The sequence below is a fragment of the Oncorhynchus nerka genome, unplaced genomic scaffold, assembly GCF_034236695.1.
Source record: "Oncorhynchus nerka isolate Pitt River unplaced genomic scaffold, Oner_Uvic_2.0 unplaced_scaffold_14___fragment_4___debris, whole genome shotgun sequence".
NCBI lineage: Eukaryota > Metazoa > Chordata > Actinopteri > Salmoniformes > Salmonidae > Oncorhynchus > Oncorhynchus nerka.
Window position 1 is genome coordinate 138,990 of NW_027040331.1, and position 24,866 is coordinate 163,855.

Consider the following 24,866-nt stretch of genomic DNA (forward strand, 5'->3'; position numbering starts at 1 on the left):
CCTCTATCTCTTTCCTTGTCCTCTCTGTCTGTCTCCAACAGAAAGGTCCTAATAAGACTCCGGTGGCGGCCATAGTCTTGACTAGCCTGCTGACCATGGCTTTCATCTTCATCGGACAGGTCAACGTCCTAGCCCCCATCGTCACCATCAACTTCATGCTCACCTACAGCTTCATTGACTACTCCTACTTCAGGTGCGTGTGCGTGTGTGCATTGGGCAATGCATGTGTGCTGGAACCAGACCCTAGACATCTTGAATCAAAGCTTACTTTGACTACTCTTACTTCAGCGTGGCGATGACCTATAACCTCCAGCCCAGAGAGAAGAGGGTTGGTCCTGCCAAGAGGCCTGGGACTGGAGCCTCATCCTTCACAAACCATACATCCAAGCCCCTCATGACCACCACCCACCAGGTTTTTTTTTCATAAGTCAATACATTTTTCTAAATTCTGTTAAATGTTGAGTTCAGTCGTTTAAGTTCAATCAAGGGTAAATCAAGTGTCAATCAAAATTGATGCAAGAAAAGGCAAAAACAAAAAAACGAATATTCAGGTCAATACAATACATCACAAAACAATACTTTTTCCCCCACAACCCACCAGGGTTATGGTACAGAGGGGGATGTTGCGAGCCCAGGGAAGGGGACTCTGTTAGAGTTTACTAGGGATATGGACCAGATCTTTCCCCTGCCCAATGGTGGTGAACAGGAGGAGACAGAAAAGGACAAGGCCACAGAGAAGGTTTCCATGCCAGGCCTGAGAGGCAGGATCAGGAGGGTGAAAGCCCCTGCCAAGAAGACTCTGATGGACAGCTTTGGGCTAGACCTTAACAGCAATGCCTTCCCTAGTGAGGGAGATGGAGGGGTTGATCCGGCTCCCCCAGGTCTAGGAGAGTGTATCTTCCCCCAGGAAAGACCTGCAGAGCCCAGCCCAGACCCGGAGGAAGTGATACAGGACAAAACCCTTCTTCCCGTTTGTAACCCCATAGAGCTTGACCCTCCAGGGTCACAGAGAGAAAACACTGGTGAGGAATACTTTGACTTAGAATTTTTGTTCACTTTTGACATTTGTTAGTGGTACCATTGGGCACATGGTGCACAGCTCTTATTCAGTCAACTTCATCACTCCCTTTGTGTGTGGGCATGCAGGAGTGTGTGTCGGCAATTTACGACATTCTCTACCTAATTTGCAACCATTTACCCCTTCATACAGTACACTGTTTACATTGTGATGTAATAGTGAAATAGGTTATTGAATGTCTGGATTGTGTCTACCTTTCTGTTATAATGCCTGTTGTTTATACTTCATTCATTTCTGTACATATGATGGCAGGTTCTGACTGTAAACCAGACTACCAGGGATCAGAAATCCAACCGATGCCTGATTCCTTCTATGCCAAATTCTGCAACCACTGGATTGCACTGATTGGTGTAAGTAAGCCAGTAAAACATACAGTAAAACATTTCTGCCTTATTGTATCTAAATGTATCTTCTTGATTACTTCTGTTTTCCCCCTGTGCAGGCATTATGTTCCATCCTGATCATGTTTGTCATTCAGTGGGTCTACGCCTTGGCCAATATAATAGTCGCCTTGGTCCTCTTCCTCTACATTGGAAAAGCAAGCCCTGGACTTCCAATAGGTGACTATCCATCCATGTCAACAACTGTCACATTCACACATCTCTGTGCATTTCTAATACAATAAAGTATGTGTCAGTCACTGCTGAAGCCTTCAGTTACAGTCTCTCAGCCACACAGCTGTTCAGCGGGATAGTTAGAATACCTGAGTTAGAGGATTCTGCAACTCTGTGATATACAATCTCCCCTCCATACAATACCCTGCTTTGCTCCACTAACTCAAGAATGTGACAGAGACATAACGTAGATCACACATGTCATAGTTAAATGGTTTTCATATTTTACAGGTCACACGAATGTCTCCTACTATATGTCAGAGGAATATATTTTTATTCTGGAGTGGCAAGCTTTAGCTTATTGAATACATTGAGCTTAGATGTTTTGTTTTTGAATATCAGCTAGTAATTGATGGTTTATAATATCAGCTAGTAATTGATGGTTTATAATATCAGCTAGTAATTGATGGTTTATAATATCAGCTAGTAATTGATGGTTTATAATATCAGCTAGTAATTGATGGTTTATAATATCAGCTAGTAATTGATGGTTTATAATATCAGCTAGTAATTGATGGTTTATAATATCAGCTAGTAATTGATGGTTTATAATATCAGCTAGTAATTGATGGTTTATAATATCAGCTAGTAATTGATGGTTTATAATATCAGCTAGTAATTGATGGTTTATAATATCAGCTAGTAATTGATGGTTTATAATATCAGCTAGTAATTGATGGTTTATAATATCAGCTAGTAATTGATGTATCATATTTATTACAATGTTTTTGTGTGTGTGTGTATTTACAGGAGTGGCATCTCGTTTCAGCTTTTTCAGATGGATTAGGACAACCCTGAGCAACCTAGGAAGGTATACAGCATCACAAAAACTTGTATAAAATGATCATTCATCATGTATTCAGCTTTCTAGTTTGATGTTCAGCGATGTCTTTAAAGGCAGACACAGTGAAAGGACGTTGCCTAGAGCAGCACCGCAGGTATTGAGGTGAGCGAGATGCAGGACTTGGCTCTCAGTCACAAAATAGTGTCTGAGCATGTGTACAAGTTCTCCTCACGCTTTTCACAACATGGTAGCTACGGAACCAAAACAGCGAACAACTTGAGCCTCACGCTTCAACGCTCTTAGTTGTATTGAAAATGAACCCACCATGCTGTTTACTTTATGTATCTACGTCATATCGATGAGTCTACCTTCAAGACCAAATATGTAGATAATTGCTATATACAGTATAATCATTAAATATAGTAGACAGAAGCAGTGAAATCATCGTCTTGGTAAACAAGTTCGGGAAATGTTCAGGAACTCATGAGACTGATTTAAGAGGAGACCGGGATTGAACTCCGGTCACTGGGGAGGCATACATGTACCTAGACCCCCAGACCATGGAGCCTGCACATTCTATTCTAACTATTCTAATGTCCTTTCCTTCAGGGGTGAGCTTCCTCGGGACCAGATTATCGTGACACCCTCTCTGTCAGGAGTCGGCATGGAAACTAGGCAGCTGACAGAGGAAAACCTGGACTTTGCCTCTCGGGACCGCTACCACCAGTCTTCCTTTATCGAACCAGACAGGATGGCGCACCTACAACTTAACTAATCACCACAACTCTGGATGGCTGGTCCCATCACAGACCATAGTAGCCTGGTCCAATATGTGTTTGGGCTGTCTTGCCAACTTGTTACAATGACCATAGGAGTTAGCAAAACAGCACAAAATGATCTGGGACCAGGCTGAAGTAATGTCTCATTCTATAATTTATAGACAGATTATAAACAGACAAGATGAAATCAGTAGTCCTACTCTATGACATCTGGATTTGTACAGGTCTCTGTGACTGTAGCAATGCATTACATGTTTTAGCAATGCATTCCTCTCAATGATGTGCTCAAATGGTTCTTCTCTATTTATTGTGTCCATTATCATTGAATATATAAACAATACATGTTATTTTCTTCCAATCTATGTTTGACCTCTGATTAAAATGTCTGGCTTCATCTGCTTGTATGTTGATGAGGGTGGTGCAACATTTTCAGCTGATTTGCAATTTTGTAACATCAAGTCAACGTTCCATCTTTGAGGTCTCAACTCCACACTTGTGGCATGCATGTCGAGTTTACTATTGTATCTTACATTGAATAAATCAATATAAAGTAACAGAATCAGAGATTCGGGATATTCTGAAGTCTAGTAGTGTAACAATAGGCTAGTCCGCGGACGGCCAACTGGGATTTGGGTGGAAACTACAATCGCTGATCTGTGTAGGAGGAGCTTAAACGCCTCGGATGTGATAACATGCTTATTTTTCCATCATCCCTTCATGGTTATCGAATTTATTGCCCGTCATTGGCTCAATAGGTGTTTCGGGTCTCCGAATTGATTTTTTAAAATGAGAAATTACTGAAGAACACAATTTCCAATGTTGGCAGTGGGCGACTCGCCGCTTCTTATTTGGAATATACTCCTGCCTTCCGATTTCGTGTCGTTTTGATTATGGAAACGTGTTCTTTGAGTCACGTAGTCCTAGCCCGTCTTTTTCTTGTGGTCCTCTTGATCGTTCTGAGGCCCATCAATGCGTGGACGTACACCTCCAGCAGCAACGATATGGATAGGACACTGGTAACGAGGGGATACTTTTCTTCCAACGTTACGAACTCTGAAGAAATAACTGCCTTACCAAAATACTTGTTTACTACTTCGGGAACTTCTAAAGACTTTAGGGAGGTATCATCGCCATCAACTGGAACAGAACAATACCACCGAGTCCGGCATTCTGATGACAGTGAGACCCGGACATTGAGTGAAGACAAATTAGGTAAGGGGTAGTAAAATAGGCACCTACAGACATATGGAAGAGGGTGCATCCCTTGGGATTCGCAAACAGGTCAATAGTTCTACACACTGTCCCATCCCTGTATGTGGCACGGATCGCCCGCGGTGACAATATTTTAAGTGCCGGGGTGTTTTTTGTTGTTGTCAGAGACTATTTAAATCTCAGTCGTGATTTAATCATTGTATATAAAAGTAAACTACAACGGACTATTTATTGCATGTTTATAGGCTACATGATCAATATCCCGGGGTCTATTTAGATTAAATTAAATAACAGCATTGAGGTAGAAAAACCCAGAACATGTTCCTGGGCTGGTTACACGTGGTCTGCGGTTGTGAGGCCAGTTGGACTTACTGCCAAATTCTATAAAACGATGTTGGAGGTGGCTTGTGGTAGAGAAATTAACATTAAATTCTCTGGCAACAGATCTGGTGTACATTCCAGCAGTCAGCTTGCAAATTGCACACTCCTTCAAAACATCTTTGGATTTGTGTTGTGACTGCACGTTTTAGCGTGACCTTTTATTGTCCTCAGCACAAGGTGCACCTGTGTAATGATTATGCTGTTTAATCAGCTTCTTTATATGCCACACCTGTCAGGTGGATGGATTATCTTGGCAAAGAAGAAATGCAAACAAACAGGGATGTAAGCAAATTTATGAACAACATTTGAGAAAAATAAGCTTTTTGTTCGTATGGAACATTTCTGGGATTTTTTATTTCAGCTCATCAATAATGGGGCCAACACTTTACATGTTGTGTTTATATTTTTGTTCAGTATAATTCATCATAGTGATCATTTGAGACAATATAGTAAAATGTGCTTGGCAGCTAATAGCCTAACAGTAGATTAGAAAAATACACCCTGTACTGAACAACTTCTAAGGTTTACCTTTCAAACCAATGAATGTCTTTGTTGGCTCTTGTTTCAGCACTCAGCCAGAGTTTTGGAAGTGTTGTTTACCTACATAAATTCTTATGAGCTATTGTCAGTGAGTAGATGTGGAGAAAGTGTTTACTTTTTCCGGTAATTATTTTCCCAGACTTCATTAGAGAGTAGAGCTATTATATCCTCCTTGTATGCATAGGTTACTGCGGCCACTACCAAGAGGTCTGAACCTTTATAGCACAAGGGGAAGTGTGCTTGGCTGTGAACTGCACATGCTCTGGTTCAAGCACCGTTTTCCCTTCTCAATCACTACACCGGATTGGTGGCAACAGCTGTCTCAAGCCTTTACTGGAATTGAACCTCAAACTGCACAGGGGTATGTCTCTGTATATAAACGTAACAGAGTGCTTTCTGTTATGCCCCGAGCAGGGCGCGAACCAGCGATCTTCTGCAAAACAACACACACTACACAACTCAAAGCCAACTGTCTTATCCAGCAGAGGTTGGCTTCAGATCTCAGGGAAGTTGTGATTTTCTTTACAGATGTACTCCAGCCAACATGCTTTGGGGCAACTTTCACATCCACTATATAAGCTTGCTACAGTCTCTGTCAAAAGGTCTGAGTCTGGACCTAATTTGGGACAGAACCCATTTCATCATCGTCATGAACTGGGAGCAACACAAATGAAGGCGCTGGTTTAGAAAGAAAAAAACTAAACACACACAAGCTAACTCATTGTGCCTGCCATACGGCTCCGGTCAAAAGTAGTGCCCTATATAGGGAATAGTGTGCTATTTGGGATGCATCCTAGGTCTCTCTCTGTGGACTGACTATACCATTGCTGAACTCTTCTTCCCTCTATCTGCGTACTGACTGTCTGACAGTTTGACTGTCTGAGTGTGTCATTGCTATGTGTTACATTCAGGATGTTATCCAGCACAGGCAGCGCTCAGCTCTTACTTGGCACTGGCAGTAGGTTATTGGTCCAAAGCCCTCCAGCAGCAGTGTTGAGTCAGTGCAGAAGTGCCTTCCCTACAGACAGGCAGGCTGTCAACAGGCTGCCGCAGAGTAGATAGGAAGATATTTCAGGCCCCGTACCAACTATAAACCAAGCTTTAGGCCTAGGTGGAGTTTGTAGGCTCTAGTAGTAGTGGTGTTATGGACAGGAACACTCCTCACCCGGGGTGTCTGTTTTGTAACCATTAAATAGCTTACATATAGTGTCTGCATGTGTAGGCCTAGAACTGCCATATCTTAGTATTAAGAGGTCTAGTCATATCTTTACAAATAGAAACATCATTGGCAACAAAAAAAATCAGCAATGGACTTACCAATGAAATGTCACATTTATGGGACTTTAATGAGATAGGAACTGTTTTCATAAGGCTTATACAAACTATGAGCCAGAGAGCCAACTCTGCCTCAACATGAACCCAACCGACATCTGCGATGTGACTGTATTTTAACGTCTATGGCTTCTGCTAAATCAGGATTAGGAAGGAAATGGCAAGGTCCCAAAGGTCTGAGTGCACCTCCATATTTAGGGCCCAGGCTTTTGTCAGGGTAGACAGGCCAGGCTGCCAATTGTTCTCCACCTAAAATCATTACATCCACAGGTAGTAACTCCTGGCAACGTCTTCCCTTTCGGACAAGACCACTCTGGGGTCATCTGGTGGCCTGATGTGCACATTGCAGACATTTACATTTTGGTTTAGGCTTTCTCCCCAACTCATTATGTTGGCCCTTGGAACACACTGCTTTTCTTTTATACAGAAAACTCATACCTATCATCCTTAATTGTATGTATTTATTATTCACAGCCACTGAACAGAACACACATCTCTCCACGGTCTCAACCCGCGGGGGATCAGAAGGAACCCTTAGTTTGTCGAAAGAGCAGATGAGCTCTACCATTGTAGTGTCCACAGAGGCTACCACACATTGGGAAGACCAGACCAGACTAGCACCAGACCACCTACTAGAGACCTACCCTGGGCTTCGAGTGGACCTCAGCTCTGTGACACAAGCCAGACTCTCTCAGGACAGCCCTGATGCTGACAGCAGTCTCAGGCAGGACCAGTCGACGAACCGAGGCACCGTGGGTCTCAGGCAGGACCAGTCGGCGAACCGAGGCACCGCGGGTCTCCGAGAGGACCAGTCGACGAACCGAGGCACCGCGGGTCTCCGAGAGGACCAGTCGACGAACCGAGGCACCGCGGGTCTCCGAGAGGACCAGTTGACAAACCGAGGCACCGCGGGTCTCCGAGAGGACCAGTCGACAAACCGAGGCACCGCGGGTCTCCGAGAGGACCAGTCGACAAACCGAGGCACAGTGGGTCTCGGGGAGGACCAGTCGACGAACCGAGGCACCGCGGGTCTCCGAGAGGACCAGTCGACAAACCGAGGCACCGTGGGTCTCGGGCTTGGGCAGTCAACAACCACTCTCAGACAGGACCAGTTGACAGACCTAGGAACCGTGGCTCTCCCCATCCCCATCCAAACTGACAGCACCTACATCTCCTCCACTGTGAGTCGAGCGGGAGAGAGGACTTTACTGTCTGTGATATCCAACCACACTTCTATGTACTCTGAGGACTCCAACTCCTCCTCCCAGTCCCGGGCCTCCACCTGGGACCTCCCGACTGGCCGCTCTGGAGCCGGGGCTGGGGCCGTCACCATCAGCATACCCTTCACAGGACCTGAGCATGGGCATGATGCTACATCTGGGTCTGACTCTTACCACCACACCGACTCCTCACAGGGTAAACAGCCCTCAAACCCTCTCGCTGTGTATATGTATGTCTGTGCATATATATGTACTGTATGCATATGCCTACTGGGGAGGATGGGATATGCAAAAGTATAATTACCATTTCTCATGTAGTAAATTAACAAATAAATGTATCTCCTCCTCTACCTCTTCTATTTCTTTCTAAACAGAGTGGTCTGGTGGTTTTGCCTCCAGAGGGACCAACCCACTGACTGGACCTCTCAATGTGACCCAACAGCAGGACCTCACCTCTCTGGTTTCAGAGGGAACCCCCAACTCCACCCCTCCGCTCAGGGTGGTTGATAACCACAGCAGACGGGACACAGACACAACAGACTCTAGTCAGCCCTCCAGAGGCAGGACATCCCAGACAGAAGAGGGGGTCTCTGCTTCATCACAGCCCCCTGTGCTGTCGCCAGAAGAAGGCCCCAGCCACCCCAACACCTCTCAGGGAGGAGAAACAGATAGAGATTCTCCCTCCATCCTAGTCACTGGGTCTGAGACCTCCACCAAGTCCTCCACAGGTCCCCCTAGCACCCGGGGGGAGCAGGGTGAGACAGAGGGGGTCCCTTTGCTCCACACAGAGGACAATACTATCCTAGGCCTGGGTCTTACTACTGCTCCCCCAACACTACGAGATAGTGCCACTGCCCTGGATGCCTCCCTGTCTCGGTTCCTCGCCACCCAGCCTCCCTTCATCCCCAAGACACAGCGGACGCCGGTGGCCACAGAGGTCCTGGTGTCCACCACACCTGTTACCATGACAATAAAGTCACAGGTCACCGAGGAGGAGCCCTACATTGTTACCATGGCAACCAGTACCACACCGACCCCGCCTCTTACTACGACGAGGATGGTTCAGCCCAGTACCACCACTTCCATTGAGGCCCAGACTCAGCCCACCATCATCCCTACCACCACTACCACAGAGACTACCTTGGGTCTCCAGAGCTCTGCTTCCACCTCCCAGCCCCCGGGCACCACTCAGACTCAGACCCAGACCCAAGGGCCCTCAACGGGGGTGAGCTCCACCGACGTCACCACCTTGCACCTGGAGACCAGCACGGCCACACAGGGGGACACCACGGCCCACAGCATCACCACCACTGCAGCCTCCTCCTCCTACAGTTACAGCGTCCCCACCAGAAACACAGTGGAACTACACACAACAGGGAAACACACTGACAGGGGGAGCACTGAGATAGAAGTGACCACCGCTCCAATGGACATCAGATCTACACCGCAGACACCAGGTTTGTCAACACAGTATATCTTTCAATGCTTTGATTCTTCTGAAGTTAGATTTGCCTTGAATTGAGCTGGAAAAGTGAAATGAAGATCCCAAAACCTAATGACTGTTTGGAACAATAAAGAAAATCGTAAGAAACTATGAACTGCATTGTTATGAGATACAGTACGTTATTCTGAATCCTGCTCTCTTTTTTAGGTAGTGCCTGTGAGCCCGGCCCCTGTCTGAATGGAGGTGAGTGTCTACCCTATGGGGTGACTGGGTTCACCTGTGACTGTCTGTCATCATGGACAGGACCTACCTGCAATGAGGGTGAGCTCAACCTACAATTCCCAGCCATACTGTATGTTAGTATGTGAGCTATTGGTGAAGTCTATATATTGCTAATGGTATTGAATGGTATAGTCTTTGCGGGGGGAGCGGGGTGAGTGCATAGTCAGCTGTATATTGTGTTGACCTGCCCTCCCTCCTCTGTCCTTTGTCTCTGTTGTGCTGTGTTGGTTCAGATGTGGATGAGTGTGAGAGTGGCCCCTTGGGCCCCTGTCCCAGTGACTCTACTTGTGTTAATACCAGGGGCTCCTTCAGCTGTGAGTGTCCCCTGGGTCTGGACATGGAGCACGGAAGAGACTGCACGCGAGGTACGGCTAAATAAACAGTACAGCCTTTGTTTACGAAGTCTCCTATGACAATAAAAATGTATACAATATTTAGGTTCTTATTTAATATACAGTATAATAATATATAATAATAATATATGCCATTTAGCAGACGCTTTTATCCGAAGTGACTTACAGTCGTGTTTGCATACATTTTATGAATGGGAATCAAACCCACAACCCTGGTGGTGGCGCCATGCTCTACCAACTGAGACATATAGGACCAGTTTGAGTTCTAATAAAGTAAGACAGTATAAATCTTATAGCTAAACATACTGTACATATCAGTACTCTATTTACAAGGTCTCATGTCATATAACAATGAAAATATAAACAATACTCAGGGCCTTATAGATTAGGTTATGGTATATGTTATGTTATTAGGTTGCACTCACTTTATAGAGGGGGTCTATATACAGTGTGTGCAAATGAGGTAAGATAAGGGAGGTAAGGCAATAAATAGGCCGTAGTGGCGAAATAATGACAATGATAGAGTGATAGATCTGCAGAAGAGGAATGTGCAAGTAGAGATACTGGGGTTATGTTATTAGGTTATGGTGCTTCTACACCTGCATTGCTTGCTGTTTGGGGTTTTAGGCTGGGTTTCTGTACAGCACTTTGAGATATCAGCTGATGTACGAAGGGCTATATAAATACATTTGATTTGATTTGATATAGGTTATTTGGTTCTGTTATTCGGTTATGGTATAGGTTATTAGGTTGTTATTAGGTTATGGTATATGGTATAGGTTATGTTATTAGGTTATGTTATTAGATTATGCTATTAGATGATGGTATATGTTATTAGGTTATGTTATGGTGTCAGTTATGGTGTAGGTTATGTTATTAAGTTATGGTATAGTATAGTATAGGTTATGGTATATGTTAGGTTATGGTATAGATTAGATTATTAGGTTATGGTATATGTTAGGTTATTAGGTTATGGTATAGGCTATGGTATGGTATATGTTATTAGGTTATGGTATATGTTATTAGGTTATGGTACAGGTTATTAGGTTATGGTATATGTTAGGTTATGGTATAGATTAAGGTATATGTAAAGTAGGTTATGGTATAGGTTATTAGGTTATGGTATAGGTTATTAGGTTATGGTATAGGCTATGGTATGGTATATGTTATTAGGTTATGGTACAGGTTATTAGGTTATGGTACAGGTTGTTAGGTTATGGTATAGGTTATGTTATTAGGTTATGGTATATGTTATTAGCTTATGATATTGGTTATGGTATAGGTTATGGTATGTTATATGTTATTAGGTTATGTTGTGTTGTGTTATTAGATTATGGTATAGGCTATGTTATCAGGTCATGGTATATGTTATGTTATTATGTTATGGTATAGGTTATGGTATAGATTTTTAGGTTATGGTATATTTTATTAGCTAATGGTATAGGTTATCAGGTTATGGTATATGCTATGTTATTATGTTATGGTATAGGTTATTAGGTTATGGTATAGGTTTTTAGGTTATGGTATATGTTATTAGCTAATGATCTAGGTTATTAGGTTATGGTATAGATTTTTAGGTTATGGTATATGTTATTAGCTAATGATCTAGGTTATTAGGTTATGGTATAGGTTTTTAGGTTATGGTATATGTTATTAGCTGATGATCTAGGCTATTAGGTTATGGTATATGTTATTAGCTTATGGTTTAGGTTATGGTATAGGTTGTTAGGTTATGATATAGGTTATTAGGTTATGGTATAGGTTATGCTATATGTTATTAGGTTATAGTACAGGTTATTAGGTTATGGTATAGGTTAAATGTTGTTAGGTTATGGTATAGGTTATATTAGGTTATGGTATATGTTATTAGCTTATGGTTTAGGTTATGGTATAGGTTGTTAGGTTATGATATAGGTTATTGGGTTATGGTATAGGTTATGGTATAGGTTATGGTATAGGTTATGCTATATGTTATTAGGTTATGGTATAGGTTATTAGGTTGTGCTATATGTTTTGTTATTAGGTTATGGTATAGGTTATTGGGTTATGGTATATTTTATGTTATGTTATAGGTTATGTTATGGTATGTGATTAGATTATGGTATAGGTTATGGTATATGTTATTAGGTAATGGTATAGATTATGTTATTAGATTATGGTATAGGTTGTGTTATTAGATTATGGTATATGTTATGATAAGAGATTACTAAACTTTTTGAGGTATTTATTCAATATCAAGCAGGATGCCTACATTTCATTAGATGAAAAGGTCGACTGTAAACTTTACAGACTGTCTTGAACCTTAGTTAACCACAGTGTTTGTTTTCCTCCACAGCAAAAACTTTCCTGGGCACGTTCAGTTTCAACGTCCCCCTGCTCTCCAGGAGCGCCACACTGCATGAGATCCAGAGAGAGATCAACCAGCTGGTAAGGAGCACAGGGACATGGTGGGGAGTAGGGTTGCAAAGGGAGGGAATATTCCCTGTGTATAACCCTGAATATTCCCTGTGTATAACCCTGAATATTCCCTGTGTATAACCCTGAATATTCCCTGTGTATAACCCTGAATATTCCCTGTGTATAACCCTGAATATTCCCTGTGTATAACCCTGAATATTCCCTGTGTATAACCCTGAATATTCCCTGTGTATAACCCTGAATATTCCCTGTGTATAACCCTGAATATTCCATGTAACCAGTCATTTTAGAATATTTCAAGAATTTTGTACATTTGCTAAATTACCGGGTGTTTTGCAACCCTAGTGGGGAGAGAGAAATGACTATCACTGATATACAGTATACTATTGTGGATCTGTTGTAGTGAAGCAGCAAACCTGTTCAAACATGTTAATAGATGTATTATGAATGCAAGGAAGGTATAGTTTATGTATTATATGGTGATTATTAATAATAGTAAAAAAAAATGTATTTTACAGCTGAATGCCTCACTATCAATTCTGCGTGGTTACCGGCGCTCTTCTTTGAGTAAAAAGTGAGTTTCTTCTTCCCCCTTGTCATGCATACTCTGAATGCATGACAACAAGCCATACTCTCTTGGTTCTTGTGTATTTTGTATGTAAAGTTTCCAAAAAAAAAAGAACAATCAGGACCATATATTTAAAATGCCTTTATTGTAATGGAGTGTTCAATAGAACAAAAACTCTGACGCTTTCAGCATGACCTTCGTGTGTTGGGATTTGAAATGGACTTCAAATCAAGTTTGCTGTGACGTGTGTGTTCCAGAGGGGAGGACGGAGTTCGTATCTCTGCTGTCAACATGTTCTCCATCTCTACTGATGTGACCAGCTCTGAGGTCTACCACATCATACAGATGACTCTGAACAACTGTAACAGCCCCGCTGGACACTGCCGAGTGGTGGTCACTCACCAACTTTCCTATCATGGTACAGCACTCTCTCCCTCCCATCCTCACCTCTTTCCCCGTAACCCCAGTCTTAAAGGGATAGTTCATCCTAATTTCAAAATGACTTATTTGTTTGGTTACCTTGTAAGCAGTCTGTGGGGACAAGGACATAATGCAATCCACGCTTTAGCATGTTTTAAATATCATACCTGACCCTGTTAACCATCCTTACCACACCTCTCTCCTCTCTCTGTCCCTTAGTTGAGAGTCTGTGTCTGGCCCAGAATATCCAGTGTCACCCTGAGCATTCTTTTTGTACCGACTCCAATGGGACAGCCTACTGCCAGTGTCAACCAGGGTACTTCAAACTCAATCCTGAGGATCAGTCCTGCATAGGTGAAGCCTGGGTCTGGGAGAGGGTGGAGGGAGAGGATAGGAGGATAGAAGATAGGCCTCAGTCCTGCATAGGTGAAGTCTGGGAGAGGGTGGAGGGAGAGGATAGGTCTCAGTCCTGCATAGGTGGGACCTGGGGTCTGGTGGAGGGAGAGGATAGGCCTCAGTCCTGCATAGGTGGGACCTGGGGTCTGGTGGAGGGAGAGGATAGGTCTCAGTCCTGCATAGGTGGGACCTGGGGTCTGGTGGAGGGAGAGGATAGGCTTCAGTCCTGCATAGGTGGGACCTGGGGTCTGGTGGAGGGAGAGGATAGGTCTCAGTCCTGCATAGGTGGGACCTGGGGTCTGGTGGAGGGAGAGGATAGGTCTCAGTCCTGCATAGGTGGGACCTGGAAGGATGGAGCGAGCAGACGTTAGAGCACAACATAGCGTTTCCTATTGACATGTTCAAGTAGCCCTCCCCCTCTCCCATTTCAGTCTCTTTTTCCATTTGGTGCCAAGTGAATATGACCCTGGGTCAATCTTCTGTCGAATTCACTTCATTATTTTTATTTCATTGTAGCCAGCATCATATTGAAAAGAAAATGCATTATATAACTGAAATGTTCTTGTTTTGAAATAATAGTAAAACAACATTCCTTATCTTACAGAATGTGGTGATGGTCTGAAACGGGTCAATGGAACCTGTGTCAGGTAAGTAATGAGAACTCTATGGACCAGTCTGTTAATTCATGCTTTGGTCTTTTATTTGGCTGTTTATATCTTTCAGGTGCACATTTGGATTTGGAGGATTCAACTGTGGAAATTGTAAGTAGGAGAGTTTAATAACAAAAATAATCATTTAAAAAGTGTGAGGAAAAAGATATAATTGAGAATCAAGACAACATAATCATTTAAGGCATCCTTCAGGATTTATCTTCTTCCCCAAAGTCAGATGAACCATAGTCACGGGAGGTAGGGGTGCTTAGGGTGCTGCAGCATCCCCTAAAAAATCTGAATGAAAAAAAAATATTTTATTAAGAATTGTATTTTTGTTTTTCTTCACAAAAGTAGTGCAGTGGGCTTTTACTAGCCCTGTATAAGTAGACCGATACAGCCATCTGTAGCGCGGGCAAAACCTTTTTTATGCCGTCATAATCACAATGAAGCACCAGAGGCCTATACTGCGAATTAGTGAGTTCATCTCGGGATTACCGTTATCATGAAAGTGGCTCACCTTTTAGCCAGGTGTATTTTTATGGCATCGAATCCTTCAGAACTAACCTGCTCCGGGACAAGCTAACTCCATTTATCCTGAAGTGTCTGAGCCATAAGTTTTGGACCAATGAAATCAGATACTTTCGCTCTCGTAAAGATTGTGCCATTATTAATCAAATTTATATTTTTTGGTGTAGAAAATACCTATCACATTACACATTTAGTTAAATAAAATAGTAATGACAGTGTTTTCTTTCTAGTCTTTGTTTTTCATATGATTGTATTTTGAAATTTGCGAAAGGTAAACTGACAGCCGCAACCAACCATAGACATACAGTATATCACAAAAGTGAGTACACCCCTCACATTTTTTGTAAATATTTGAGTATATCTTTTCATGTGACAACACTGAAGAAAGGACACTTTGCTACAAAGTAGTGAGTGTGCAGCTTGTATAACAGTGTAAATTTGCTGTCCCCTCAAAATAACTCAACACACAGCCATTAATGTCTAAACCGCTGGCAACAAAAGTGAGTACACCCCTAAGTGAAAATGTCCAAATTGGGCCCAATTATCCATTTTCCCTCCCTGGTGTCATGTGACTCGTTAGTGTTACAAGGTCTCAGGTGTGAATGGGGAGCAGGTGTGTTAAATTTGGTGTCATCGCTCTCACACTCCCTCATACTGACTGGTCACTGGAAGTTCAACGTGGCACCTCATGGCAAAGAACTCTCTGAGGATCTGAAAAAAAGTTTGTAGAGCAAATTGTTGCTCTACATAAAGATGGCCTGGGCTACAAGAAGATTGCCAAGACCCTGAAACTGAGCTGCAGCGCTGTGGCCAAGACCATACAGCGGTTTAACTGGACAGGTTCCACTCAGAACAAGCCTCACCATGGTCGACCAAAGAAGTTGAGTGCACGTGCTCAGCATCATATCCAGAGGTTTTCTTTGGGAAATAGACGTATGAGTGCTGCCAGCATTGCTGCAGAGGTTGAAGGGGTGGGGGGTCAGCCTGTCAGTGCTCAGTACACTGCATCAGAATGGTCTGCATGGCTGTCGTCCCAGAAGGAAGCCTCTTCTAAAAGATGATGCACAAGAAAGCCCGCAAACAGTTTGCTGAAGACAAGCAGACTAAGGACATGGATTACTGGAACCATGTCCTGTGGTCTGATGAGACCAAGATACACTTATTTGGTTCAGATGGTGTCAAGCATGTGTGGCAGCAACCAGGTGAGGAGTACAAAGACAAGTGTGTCTTGCCTACAGTCAAGCATGGTGGTGGGAGTGTTATGGTCTGGGGCTGCATGAGTGCTGCCGGCACTGGGGAGCTACAGTTTATTGAGGGAACCATGAATGCCAAAATGTACTGTGACATACTGAAGCAGAGCATGATCCCCTCCCTTCGGAGACTGGGCCGCAGGGCAGTATTCCAACATGATAACGACCCCAAACACACCTCCAAGACGACCACTGCCTTGCTAAAGAAGCTGAGGGTAAAGGTGATGGACTGGCCAAGCATGTCTCCAGACCTAAACCCTATTGAGCATCTGTGGGGCATCCTCAAACGGAAGGTGGAGGAGTGCAAGGTCTCTAACATCCACCAGCTCCGTGATGTCGTCATGGAGGAGTGGAAGAGGACTCCAGTGGCAACCTGTGAAGCTCTGGTGAACTCCATGCCCAAGAGGGTTAAGGCAGTGCTGGAAAATGATGGTGGCCACACAAAATATTGACACTTTGGGCCCAATTTAGACATTTTCCCTTAGGGGTGTACTCACTTTTGTTGCCAGCGATTTAGACATTAATGGCTGTGTGTTGAGTTATTTTGAGGGGGACAGCAAATTTACACTGTTATACAAGCTGTACATTCACTACTTTACATTGTAGCAAAGTGTCATTTCTTCAGTGTTGTCACATGAAAAGATATACTCAAATATTTACAAAAATGTGAGGGGTGTAGTCTTGTGATATACTGTATAATCCATAGATGACAGTTTCCATTCATGTCAAGACTGGCAGCCATTGTTAGTGTTCCCGTGAGTTTAACAGTCAAATTGCCAGGTTTCCTATAAGTAGTTTAAAAAAAGACTTAAAGTCCTATTTCACACCATAACCTGCTGAATTTGCAAAATCACTTTTCTGTCATTTTGATTTCGGCACAAATTCAAATGTGGCACTGACTCGCCCATGGATTGATGTTCCAGCATTGTCTCAATGAAGAGTTTGGAGTTCGACTAGCAATGTAGGACATGCACGTGCAGTTACAAGCCTGCTAGAGTTAGCGGCAGACGGACGAGCAATATCCACCGTCGTAGTATGGATGGAACCTGAGCTGGAATGTGAAGCTGGCTAGCTGTAGAAAAGTCTGAGTAGATCTAACTTGCTTTGTAGTTTACCACTCAGACCTCCAGTTTATTCATAATGTTTTGCGTTTCTACTAGTCTACAAGCTGATAGCTGTGGTGGTATCGCCAGCAGGGGGTGGTCTACTCCTTATTCTCATCATCGCTCTCATTGTCACCTGGTGCAAGTAAGACTCAATGACACTAGTACTGTTGTTATTACCATCTAATAACACAATAATAGAATTACAAAACCTAATTCCTTATTCTCAGTCCATGTTGTATTATATTTATCAAACTAATATCTCAAATCGAAAACTTTATTGTCCACACAATTTGGAAATCGCTTAAGCGTTAATAATGATGTAATAACGCAATAATAACATGCAAATGTTTTACTAAACTCAGTCAACGTGCTGCCATTGAACTAATATTTGTCTGTCTATCTCTTTACAGGAAAGACAAGAATGACATCAATAAGATTATTTTCAAAAGCGGAGATTTTCAGATGTCGCCGTACCCAGAGTTCCCGAAGATTAACCGTGTTTCTATGGAGTGGGGGAGGGAAACCATCGAGTTGCAGCAGAACGGTAGCACCAAGAACCTGCTACAGATGACAGACATCTACTACTCTGTACGTATAGAAACTACTACTCTGTACGTATAGAAACTGCTACTCTGTACGTATAGAAACTGCTACTCTGTACGTATAGAAACTGCTACTCTGTACGTATAGAAACTGCTACTCTGTACGTATAGAAACTGCTACTCTGTACATATAGAAACTGCTACTCTGTACGTATAGAAACTGCTACTCTGTACGTATAGAAACTGCTACACTGTACGTATAGAAACTGCTACACTGTACGTATAGAAACTGCTACTCTGTACGTATAGAAACTGCTACACTGTACGCATAGAAACTGCTACACTGTACGCATAGAAACTGCTACTCTGTACGCATAGAAACTGCTACACTGTACGCATAGAAACTGCTACTCTGTACGCATAGAAACTGCTACTCTGTACGTATAGAAACTGCTACTCTGTACGCAAACTGCTAGAAAAACTGCTACTCTGTAAACTGCTACTCTGTACGTATAGAAACTGCTACTCTGTACGTATAGAAACTGCTACTCTGTACGTATAGAAACTGCTACTCTGTACGCATAGAAACTGCTACACTGTACGCATAGAAACTGCTACTCTGTACGTATAGAAACTGCTACTCTGTACGTATAGAAACTGCTACTCTGTACGCATAGAAACTGCTACACTGTACGTATAGAAACTGCTACTCTGTACGTATAGAAACTGCTACACTGTACGCATAGAAACTGCTACACTGTACGCATAGAAACTGCTACTCTGTACGTATAGAAACTGCTACTCTGTACGCATAGAAACTGCTACACTGTACGCATAGAAACTGCTACAGAGCTGGAGTACGTTCCCTCACAGAAACTGGTCTACTCAGCGCATAGAAACTGCTACTCTGCATAGAAACTGCTACTCAGTACGATAGAAACTGCTACTCTGTACGTATAGAAACTGCTACTCTGTACGTATAGAAACTGCTACTCTGTACGTATAGAAACTGCTACTCTGTACATATAGAAACTGCTACTCTGTACGTATAGAAACTGCTACTCTGTACGTATAGAAACTGCTACTCTGTACGTATAGAAACTGCTACTCTGTACGTATAGAAACTGCTACTCTGTACGTATAGAAACTGCTACTCTGTACATATAGAAACTGCTACTCTGTACGTATAGAAACTGCTACTCTGTACGTATAGAAACTGCTACTCTGTACGTATAGAAACTGCTACTCTGTACGTATAGAAACTGCTACTCTGTACGTATAGAAACTGCTACTATAGCTGTGGTATATCAGACCGTATACCACAGGTATGACAAAACATGTATTTTTACTGCTCAAATTATGTTTGTAAACAGTTTCTAATAGCAATAATACACCTCGGGGGTTTGTGATATATGGCCAATATAATATGGTTACGGGCTCTGTCCAGGCACTCCGTCATACCCATAGTATATTGTCTGATCAGCATCCAGGACCCAAACCAGGTGGTTTGTAATAAGACAAACATATGGCATTTCTCCAGAAAACAATAGACAAACCAATTAGACAGAAGGGCCACTACGTTTGTTAATTGTGCTCTACGGCAGCAGGTTAGGATTAGCATACACCTCCCGCTCTCCTTCCTCCGCTGTTGACACTGACCACCTCTTCTAATTTTCCTGTGTTGCAGCCTGCTTTGCGTAACTCTGACCTGGAGCATAATGGCCTCTACCCGTTCTCCGGCCTGCCGGGCTCCCGTCACTCCTGCATCTACCCCGCTCAGTGGAACCCTTCCTTCATCAGCGATGACTCACGACGCCGGGACTACTTCTGACGCCCAGCTGCTGAAGATCGACTGCAACAAAAACACTTCACACTGATTTTGGATCATACGATTTGATCATATGTCACAAGCAATAATCCATAAATTATAAAAGTTTGCATGAATTCATAATGTGTGGGAAAATGTCTGTTCCGCAAAGTGAGTGTGTTTTTGTGTGTGTACGTGTAGACACCCATTTGCCAACTGCTGTGAATGATTTTATTTCACTGAAAATACAGGTTGAAAAGACAAGCTGCCGAACTTGTTTTGTGTGTGTGAAGTATTGTTACATTGTGAAGATATTTAACTACATATGAGATGGAAAAGCATGTATGTCAAAAATGCTATGTATTTGTCAGATGAGGAATAGATGCACCAAAGTGGTTTCATATGACAGATTGAATGATGGTCAAGGTCTGCTGCAGTCTGTTGGTCTGAACAGTAGAACAGTTGTTATTTATTGAATATTTCAACTGTTAGAAATGTATGAAGACATTTTCAACATCTTGCATTGTAAGAGGGACTCATACCCCACCCTATTCTATAAGGAGTAACATCTGAAGTTTGGACCATCAGAGTGTGTGTATATGTGTGTGTGAGAATCTTGGATGAATTCAGATCAATCACCATGCCAAGTTTCAGATCTCGTTGATGGTTTGCATAAATATGTACTTTAAAAACAGCAGGCTTAATTACAAATAGATGGAGTTTCCTTGTATGTATTTGTTTTCTTCCTTCCAATATGAATGATCTCTTACCTCTGGCGTTTTAGTCAGACATGTATTTAATAATAAATAAGATAAAGTTCTGTAAAACTGCCTGTCTGACTCTTTAAAAGTGATCATTCTGGGAAATTGTATTTGAATGATCACACTCAAACTTAGGGCCTATATTCTTCAAGTGTATCAAATTAGGAGTGCTGATCTAGGATCAGTTCTGCCTTTTTGATTATAACGAATATGATTAAATGGCCATGGAGGGGGTCCTGATCCTAGATCAGCAATGCTTCTCTGAGACAGTTTATGAATACAGACTGTTGTTGATCTCATAGTGATATGGACTATGTCCCAATTATCTGCTACTTCCTCCCAAAGTGTGCACTTGTTCACTTCCAATCACTAATTGAAAGGAAATGACTGGTATAAGAAATAGTGTGGAAACTCCCAGTAGCCCATGTCTCCACCAATTCAATGCTTTTAGATGTGTGGGAAGTGGTGAAAGAGTACACACTCCAGGAGAAAGGAGATTATATTGGGAATCACCCATACTGAGCATTTGATCTACTTTCATCTTCCATGTGGATGATTTCTTCATACAACACCAAGATTATTCCTGCCCACAGCTCTATATCATAAAGACACATCTATACCACACAAAAATGGAAAGTAGTGTGTTTTTAAGCATACAGGAAGCTTATGCAATGCTACATGCAGATATTCCTTCCTTTTTGGTTTCTGTTGCTGACCAATCATTTACATATTTCCAATGTGCATTGGTTGTATTTGAATTTGATTTCAATGTTGCCTCAGACACCTCAGACCCTCAGATATTGGCAGGGTTTATTTTCCATAACTTGAGCACCCAGAGTAACTCCCTGTAAACATACAGTAAACATCTGGATTTTCAGAAATGTCGTATACCTATATCGTGATGGATGTATTGGCTTATATCATAGTCAACGGGCCTCTGGCTATTGTCAACATATTAGTCAACTTGTTTTTTGCTTTTTGCCTCTTCTGTCCACCGCGAGGCAGAGAGGGTCTCAAACAGCCTGTGAAGTTACTCCTGGGATTCTTGGTTTGCTGCACCACAATTTTCCTGGTCTCTCTTATCACGGTGGAATGCGTGTGGCTACTCACTTACAGCGAAGACATCCAGTATGTTGATATGTTAGTGTTGTTCACTGCATTTACCAGCATGTCAACCTCTGTTTGGCTGAATTTTTTCTACTACACCCAGATCGTCCCAGCCCAGCGAGCTCTCTTCATCTGGGTGAAGAGGAACATCAAAATCATAATTTACTGGGGCCTGTTTGTCGACAGAGTTTTATTTCTGTTTGACTTGGCTGTTAGTACATCACTAGTTTATTGTCTCAAAGATGTTGAGGGATAACATCACTTACCCATCAACAAACAACACTGTTTCTGGCTCTACAGATGGACTGTTTTACACTGTCCTGGTGTGTTTCTATTGCAAAATGATCTACATGTTTTTTTGTCTGTGTGTGATGGTGGGGTCGTATACCTGTATAGACACATGAAGAGCATGAAAGAGGGTGGCAGCACCTTCTCCTCTCCCCGCCTGCACAGTCAGATGAGGGTCACCATCACTGGGATCCTGCAGGGAATTCTCTACTTCCTATGTGCGCTGGGGATCTTCATTTCTTTCTTCAGCATCAATTTCTCTATGGTCTTCAACTATACTTTTTTCAACACTGTCATCTCTCTCTACATGTTTGGCACCACTGTTAACCTTGGTATCGGTCAGTCTGTTTTCAGACAGAGGGCAGCTGATATTTGGCTCAAAGCTCAACAGGCTGCAAGGTCATTGAAGTTGTGTGGATGATACTGTCACTGTGGTACTGTAATCTCTCTTGCACATATACAAGTAACATAAATGGTAGTAGCATCTGTCGATAGACTGGCATGCAACAACTAACAAGGAACTTTGTTCTGCTACGCAGATTTTTCATCACTGATCATTTGGACAAATCACGATTTCACAGGCGCTCGCATCTTTCGAATTTCTAAAAGGAAGGGGACATTTGGCTGCAGACTTTTTATGTTAACATGAAGCTTCCCAGGGATAGAGGAATGTGTAGTTTGGGTGGGAAAAGTTGTGTTTGTCAATTGTAAGAGTCCCCATGTTGCTTAGGATCGGAATTGCCCTGTGCGGGAGAGGCAGGTTGAGGTGGGAATGGTCAGAGTAGTGCAGAGTGTGTCATATGAGGAGTCAGTGAAGAAACTAGAGGAGGATGGGCCAAGGTTGAGGGATTCTGAGAGGATCCGTGTAAGTAGTAGATCTGTGTCAGCATAGAGGGATAGGCCAATGAGGGATATATGCTTCATAAATGTTGGCCCCTTACAGTTTATAGCAATGGTTTATAGCAATGGTCATAATCATCATTGGCGTTGGCTAATGGGGATCCTAATAATCTTATAAAATAATAAACTACCACAGAAATGGAACATAAATCACAGAAAATATATGTTGTGGTGGCAGCTGCAGAGATTTACTCGGGTGTACGAGATTTGACTTCAGAATAGTTATAGAGTGTGTTTTTGGTGGTGGCCTGTCCTCCCAGGCCATTGGCACGGTGTAGGAGCAGACAGGGTAAAAGTAGTGGAATGGTGTAGTGGGTTTTTAACGAGTGTAGGTTAAGTCAGAAGTGTAACATTTTTTTCTTTGTTTTACAAACGGTTATGGATTTACACTCCAGTCCAATTGGTGGCGATGATTGCCAACCCCCGTTTAAAAAACAAAGAAGAAGAAGCTCCCCAAGTGGCTTTTATTGAACTAGTCAAGTCAGTTAAGAACAAATTCTTATTTACAATGGCCAACCGGGAAACAGTGGGTTAACTGCCTTGTTCAGAACAACAGATTTTTAACTTGTCAGCTCAGGAATTCGATCCAGCAAACCTTTCAGTTACTGGCCCAACGTTCTAACCCCTAGGCTACCTGCCACCCCCTGCGCTTGTCATTATTCCCATTACCGCAACACACACTAGACTACTACAACACTGTTTTCCCAGCCATACACCCTCACAACGGTGACATAAAAGAGAGATGATGTTTTCAGGTTCGCGGAACAAACGTATGCTGTTTTTAGATATTGATATGCGACTGTTAAGGATCCACAGAAATTCCAATATATGTGTGGATTTTTTGTTCAGATTATTTGTTTGCAATATGTGATCTATAGGCTAAGAGAGTTTCATAAAGTGTTTATTCGATAGTGGGGTTTGAATAGCGTGAGAAGACAACATATTTGGTGAGAATCACAACATAGGGTACAAAATACATTTGAGCTCTTAAAGGGGCAGTAGAATTATTGTATCTGCAGTTATTATTCTGCTATTTATTTTGTTATTAATCATATATACATGTTAATAGTATCTTCTGATTACAATGATTGTTTTATCTTTTAACTAAATGCAATCTTTTAGCTTCCAAAATGTAAGTAGGTATCTAGCTGTCTGATAGCACCTGATGGAATGGCTTCTCCTGCACTTTGTAAAAACCCAGAGTGCACTGAGTGAATGTTGGAAAAGGATCTTGGTTCCTTTCTAAACATAGCGATGTGACTGCAAAGAGGACTTAGACCAATGATGGCATATAACCTCATTTTAAAAGGGCTTTTTAAAGCTTATGTAAAGTTCTACATTTACATTGTTAAAGCTCAGTCATTTCTGCATATACGATTTAAAAAGGTTATGCTACATTTATTTAGTTATCTTGTTGCCTGAGAGACATTCCTGAAATCCCTGGCTCTGGTGGGGTGTTCAGTATTTTTAACACCTGGAAGCTGATTTTTTTCTTATAATCCCAATAGTCCCAGTCATGCGAGCGCTCTTCATCTGGGTTAACAGGAACATCAAAATCATCATCTACTGGAACCTGTTTATTGTAAGCCCGTTCATTTGGTTTGATGTTGCTGTTAATATTTCAGTAGTTTTTCTCATTAATGTCTCTGGAAATAACAGCACTTACAGCACACCTCAACAAATGACACTGCTTCTGACTCAAAAAGACTGTATTACACAAATGTGGCATGTCTATATGTGAAAATGGCCTTAGTCATGAAAGAGAGCGGCAGACTCTTTTCCTCTCCTCGACTACACAGTCAGATGAGGGCAACCATCACTTCCTTTTTGCTCTGTGGATCTTCGCTGCTGTCTTCACCTGGAAGCCTTCCCCTAGTAGAGACTTTGACAATAAGTTTCATATTTTCCACACAGTCATCTCTCTGCATTTTTGTCACCACTGTACCTGGGTGTTGGTCAGTCTGTTTTCAGACAGAGAGCAGCTTATATATTTGTCTCAAAGCCTTCAGGCTGCAAGGTCATTGAAGTTTTGTGGATGAAGGATGAAACAATCACGGTTGTATGACATTGACCCATATGCATTGTTAGATTTACATGTCATGC

The 24,866-nt window shown here is 42.4% G+C and overlaps 2 protein-coding genes across 4 annotated transcripts in view; both read left to right on the top strand.

Annotated features, from left to right (window-relative positions):
* Positions 1-3,687, top strand: part of slc12a8 (solute carrier family 12 member 8) — a 32,682-nt gene extending 28,995 nt beyond the window's left edge. For all 3 annotated transcript variants that reach the window (XM_029637239.2, XM_029637248.2, XM_029637256.2), the window contains 7 exons: positions 42-193; positions 289-412; positions 602-1,022; positions 1,331-1,428; positions 1,521-1,638; positions 2,443-2,503; positions 3,086-3,687. In XM_029637239.2, coding sequence (XP_029493099.1) covers positions 42-193; positions 289-412; positions 602-1,022; positions 1,331-1,428; positions 1,521-1,638; positions 2,443-2,503; positions 3,086-3,251 — 1,140 coding nt within the window. In that variant the 3' untranslated portion in view covers positions 3,252-3,687. The remainder of the gene's footprint in view (positions 1-41; positions 194-288; positions 413-601; positions 1,023-1,330; positions 1,429-1,520; positions 1,639-2,442; positions 2,504-3,085) is intronic.
* A 246-nt stretch (positions 3,688-3,933) lies between these two features.
* Positions 3,934-20,539, top strand: heg1 (heart development protein with EGF-like domains 1). Its single transcript, XM_065016516.1, has 14 exons — positions 3,934-4,467; positions 7,195-8,136; positions 8,315-9,397; positions 9,592-9,705; positions 9,900-10,031; positions 12,355-12,446; positions 12,956-13,011; positions 13,263-13,423; positions 13,645-13,779; positions 14,426-14,468; positions 14,545-14,582; positions 17,413-17,500; positions 17,769-17,946; positions 19,588-20,539. Exons 1-14 carry the CDS (start codon positions 4,146-4,148, stop codon positions 19,729-19,731), a joined length of 3,528 nt encoding a protein of 1,175 aa, XP_064872588.1. The 5' UTR covers positions 3,934-4,145; the 3' UTR covers positions 19,732-20,539.
* The last annotated feature ends 4,327 nt before the right edge of the window (positions 20,540-24,866 follow it).

Bases quoted from the DNA above. Each gene is read 5' to 3' on its own strand.
- heg1 (XM_065016516.1), top strand. From the start codon at position 4,146: ATGGAAACGTGTTCTTTGAGTCACGTAGTCCTAGCCCGTCTTTTTCTT. The intron at 17,501-17,768 runs GTAAGACTCAAT...ATCTCTTTACAG, and splicing joins CTCATTGTCACCTGGTGCAA to GAAAGACAAGAATGACATCA. The intron at 17,947-19,587 runs GTACGTATAGAA...CCTGTGTTGCAG, and splicing joins TGACAGACATCTACTACTCT to CCTGCTTTGCGTAACTCTGA.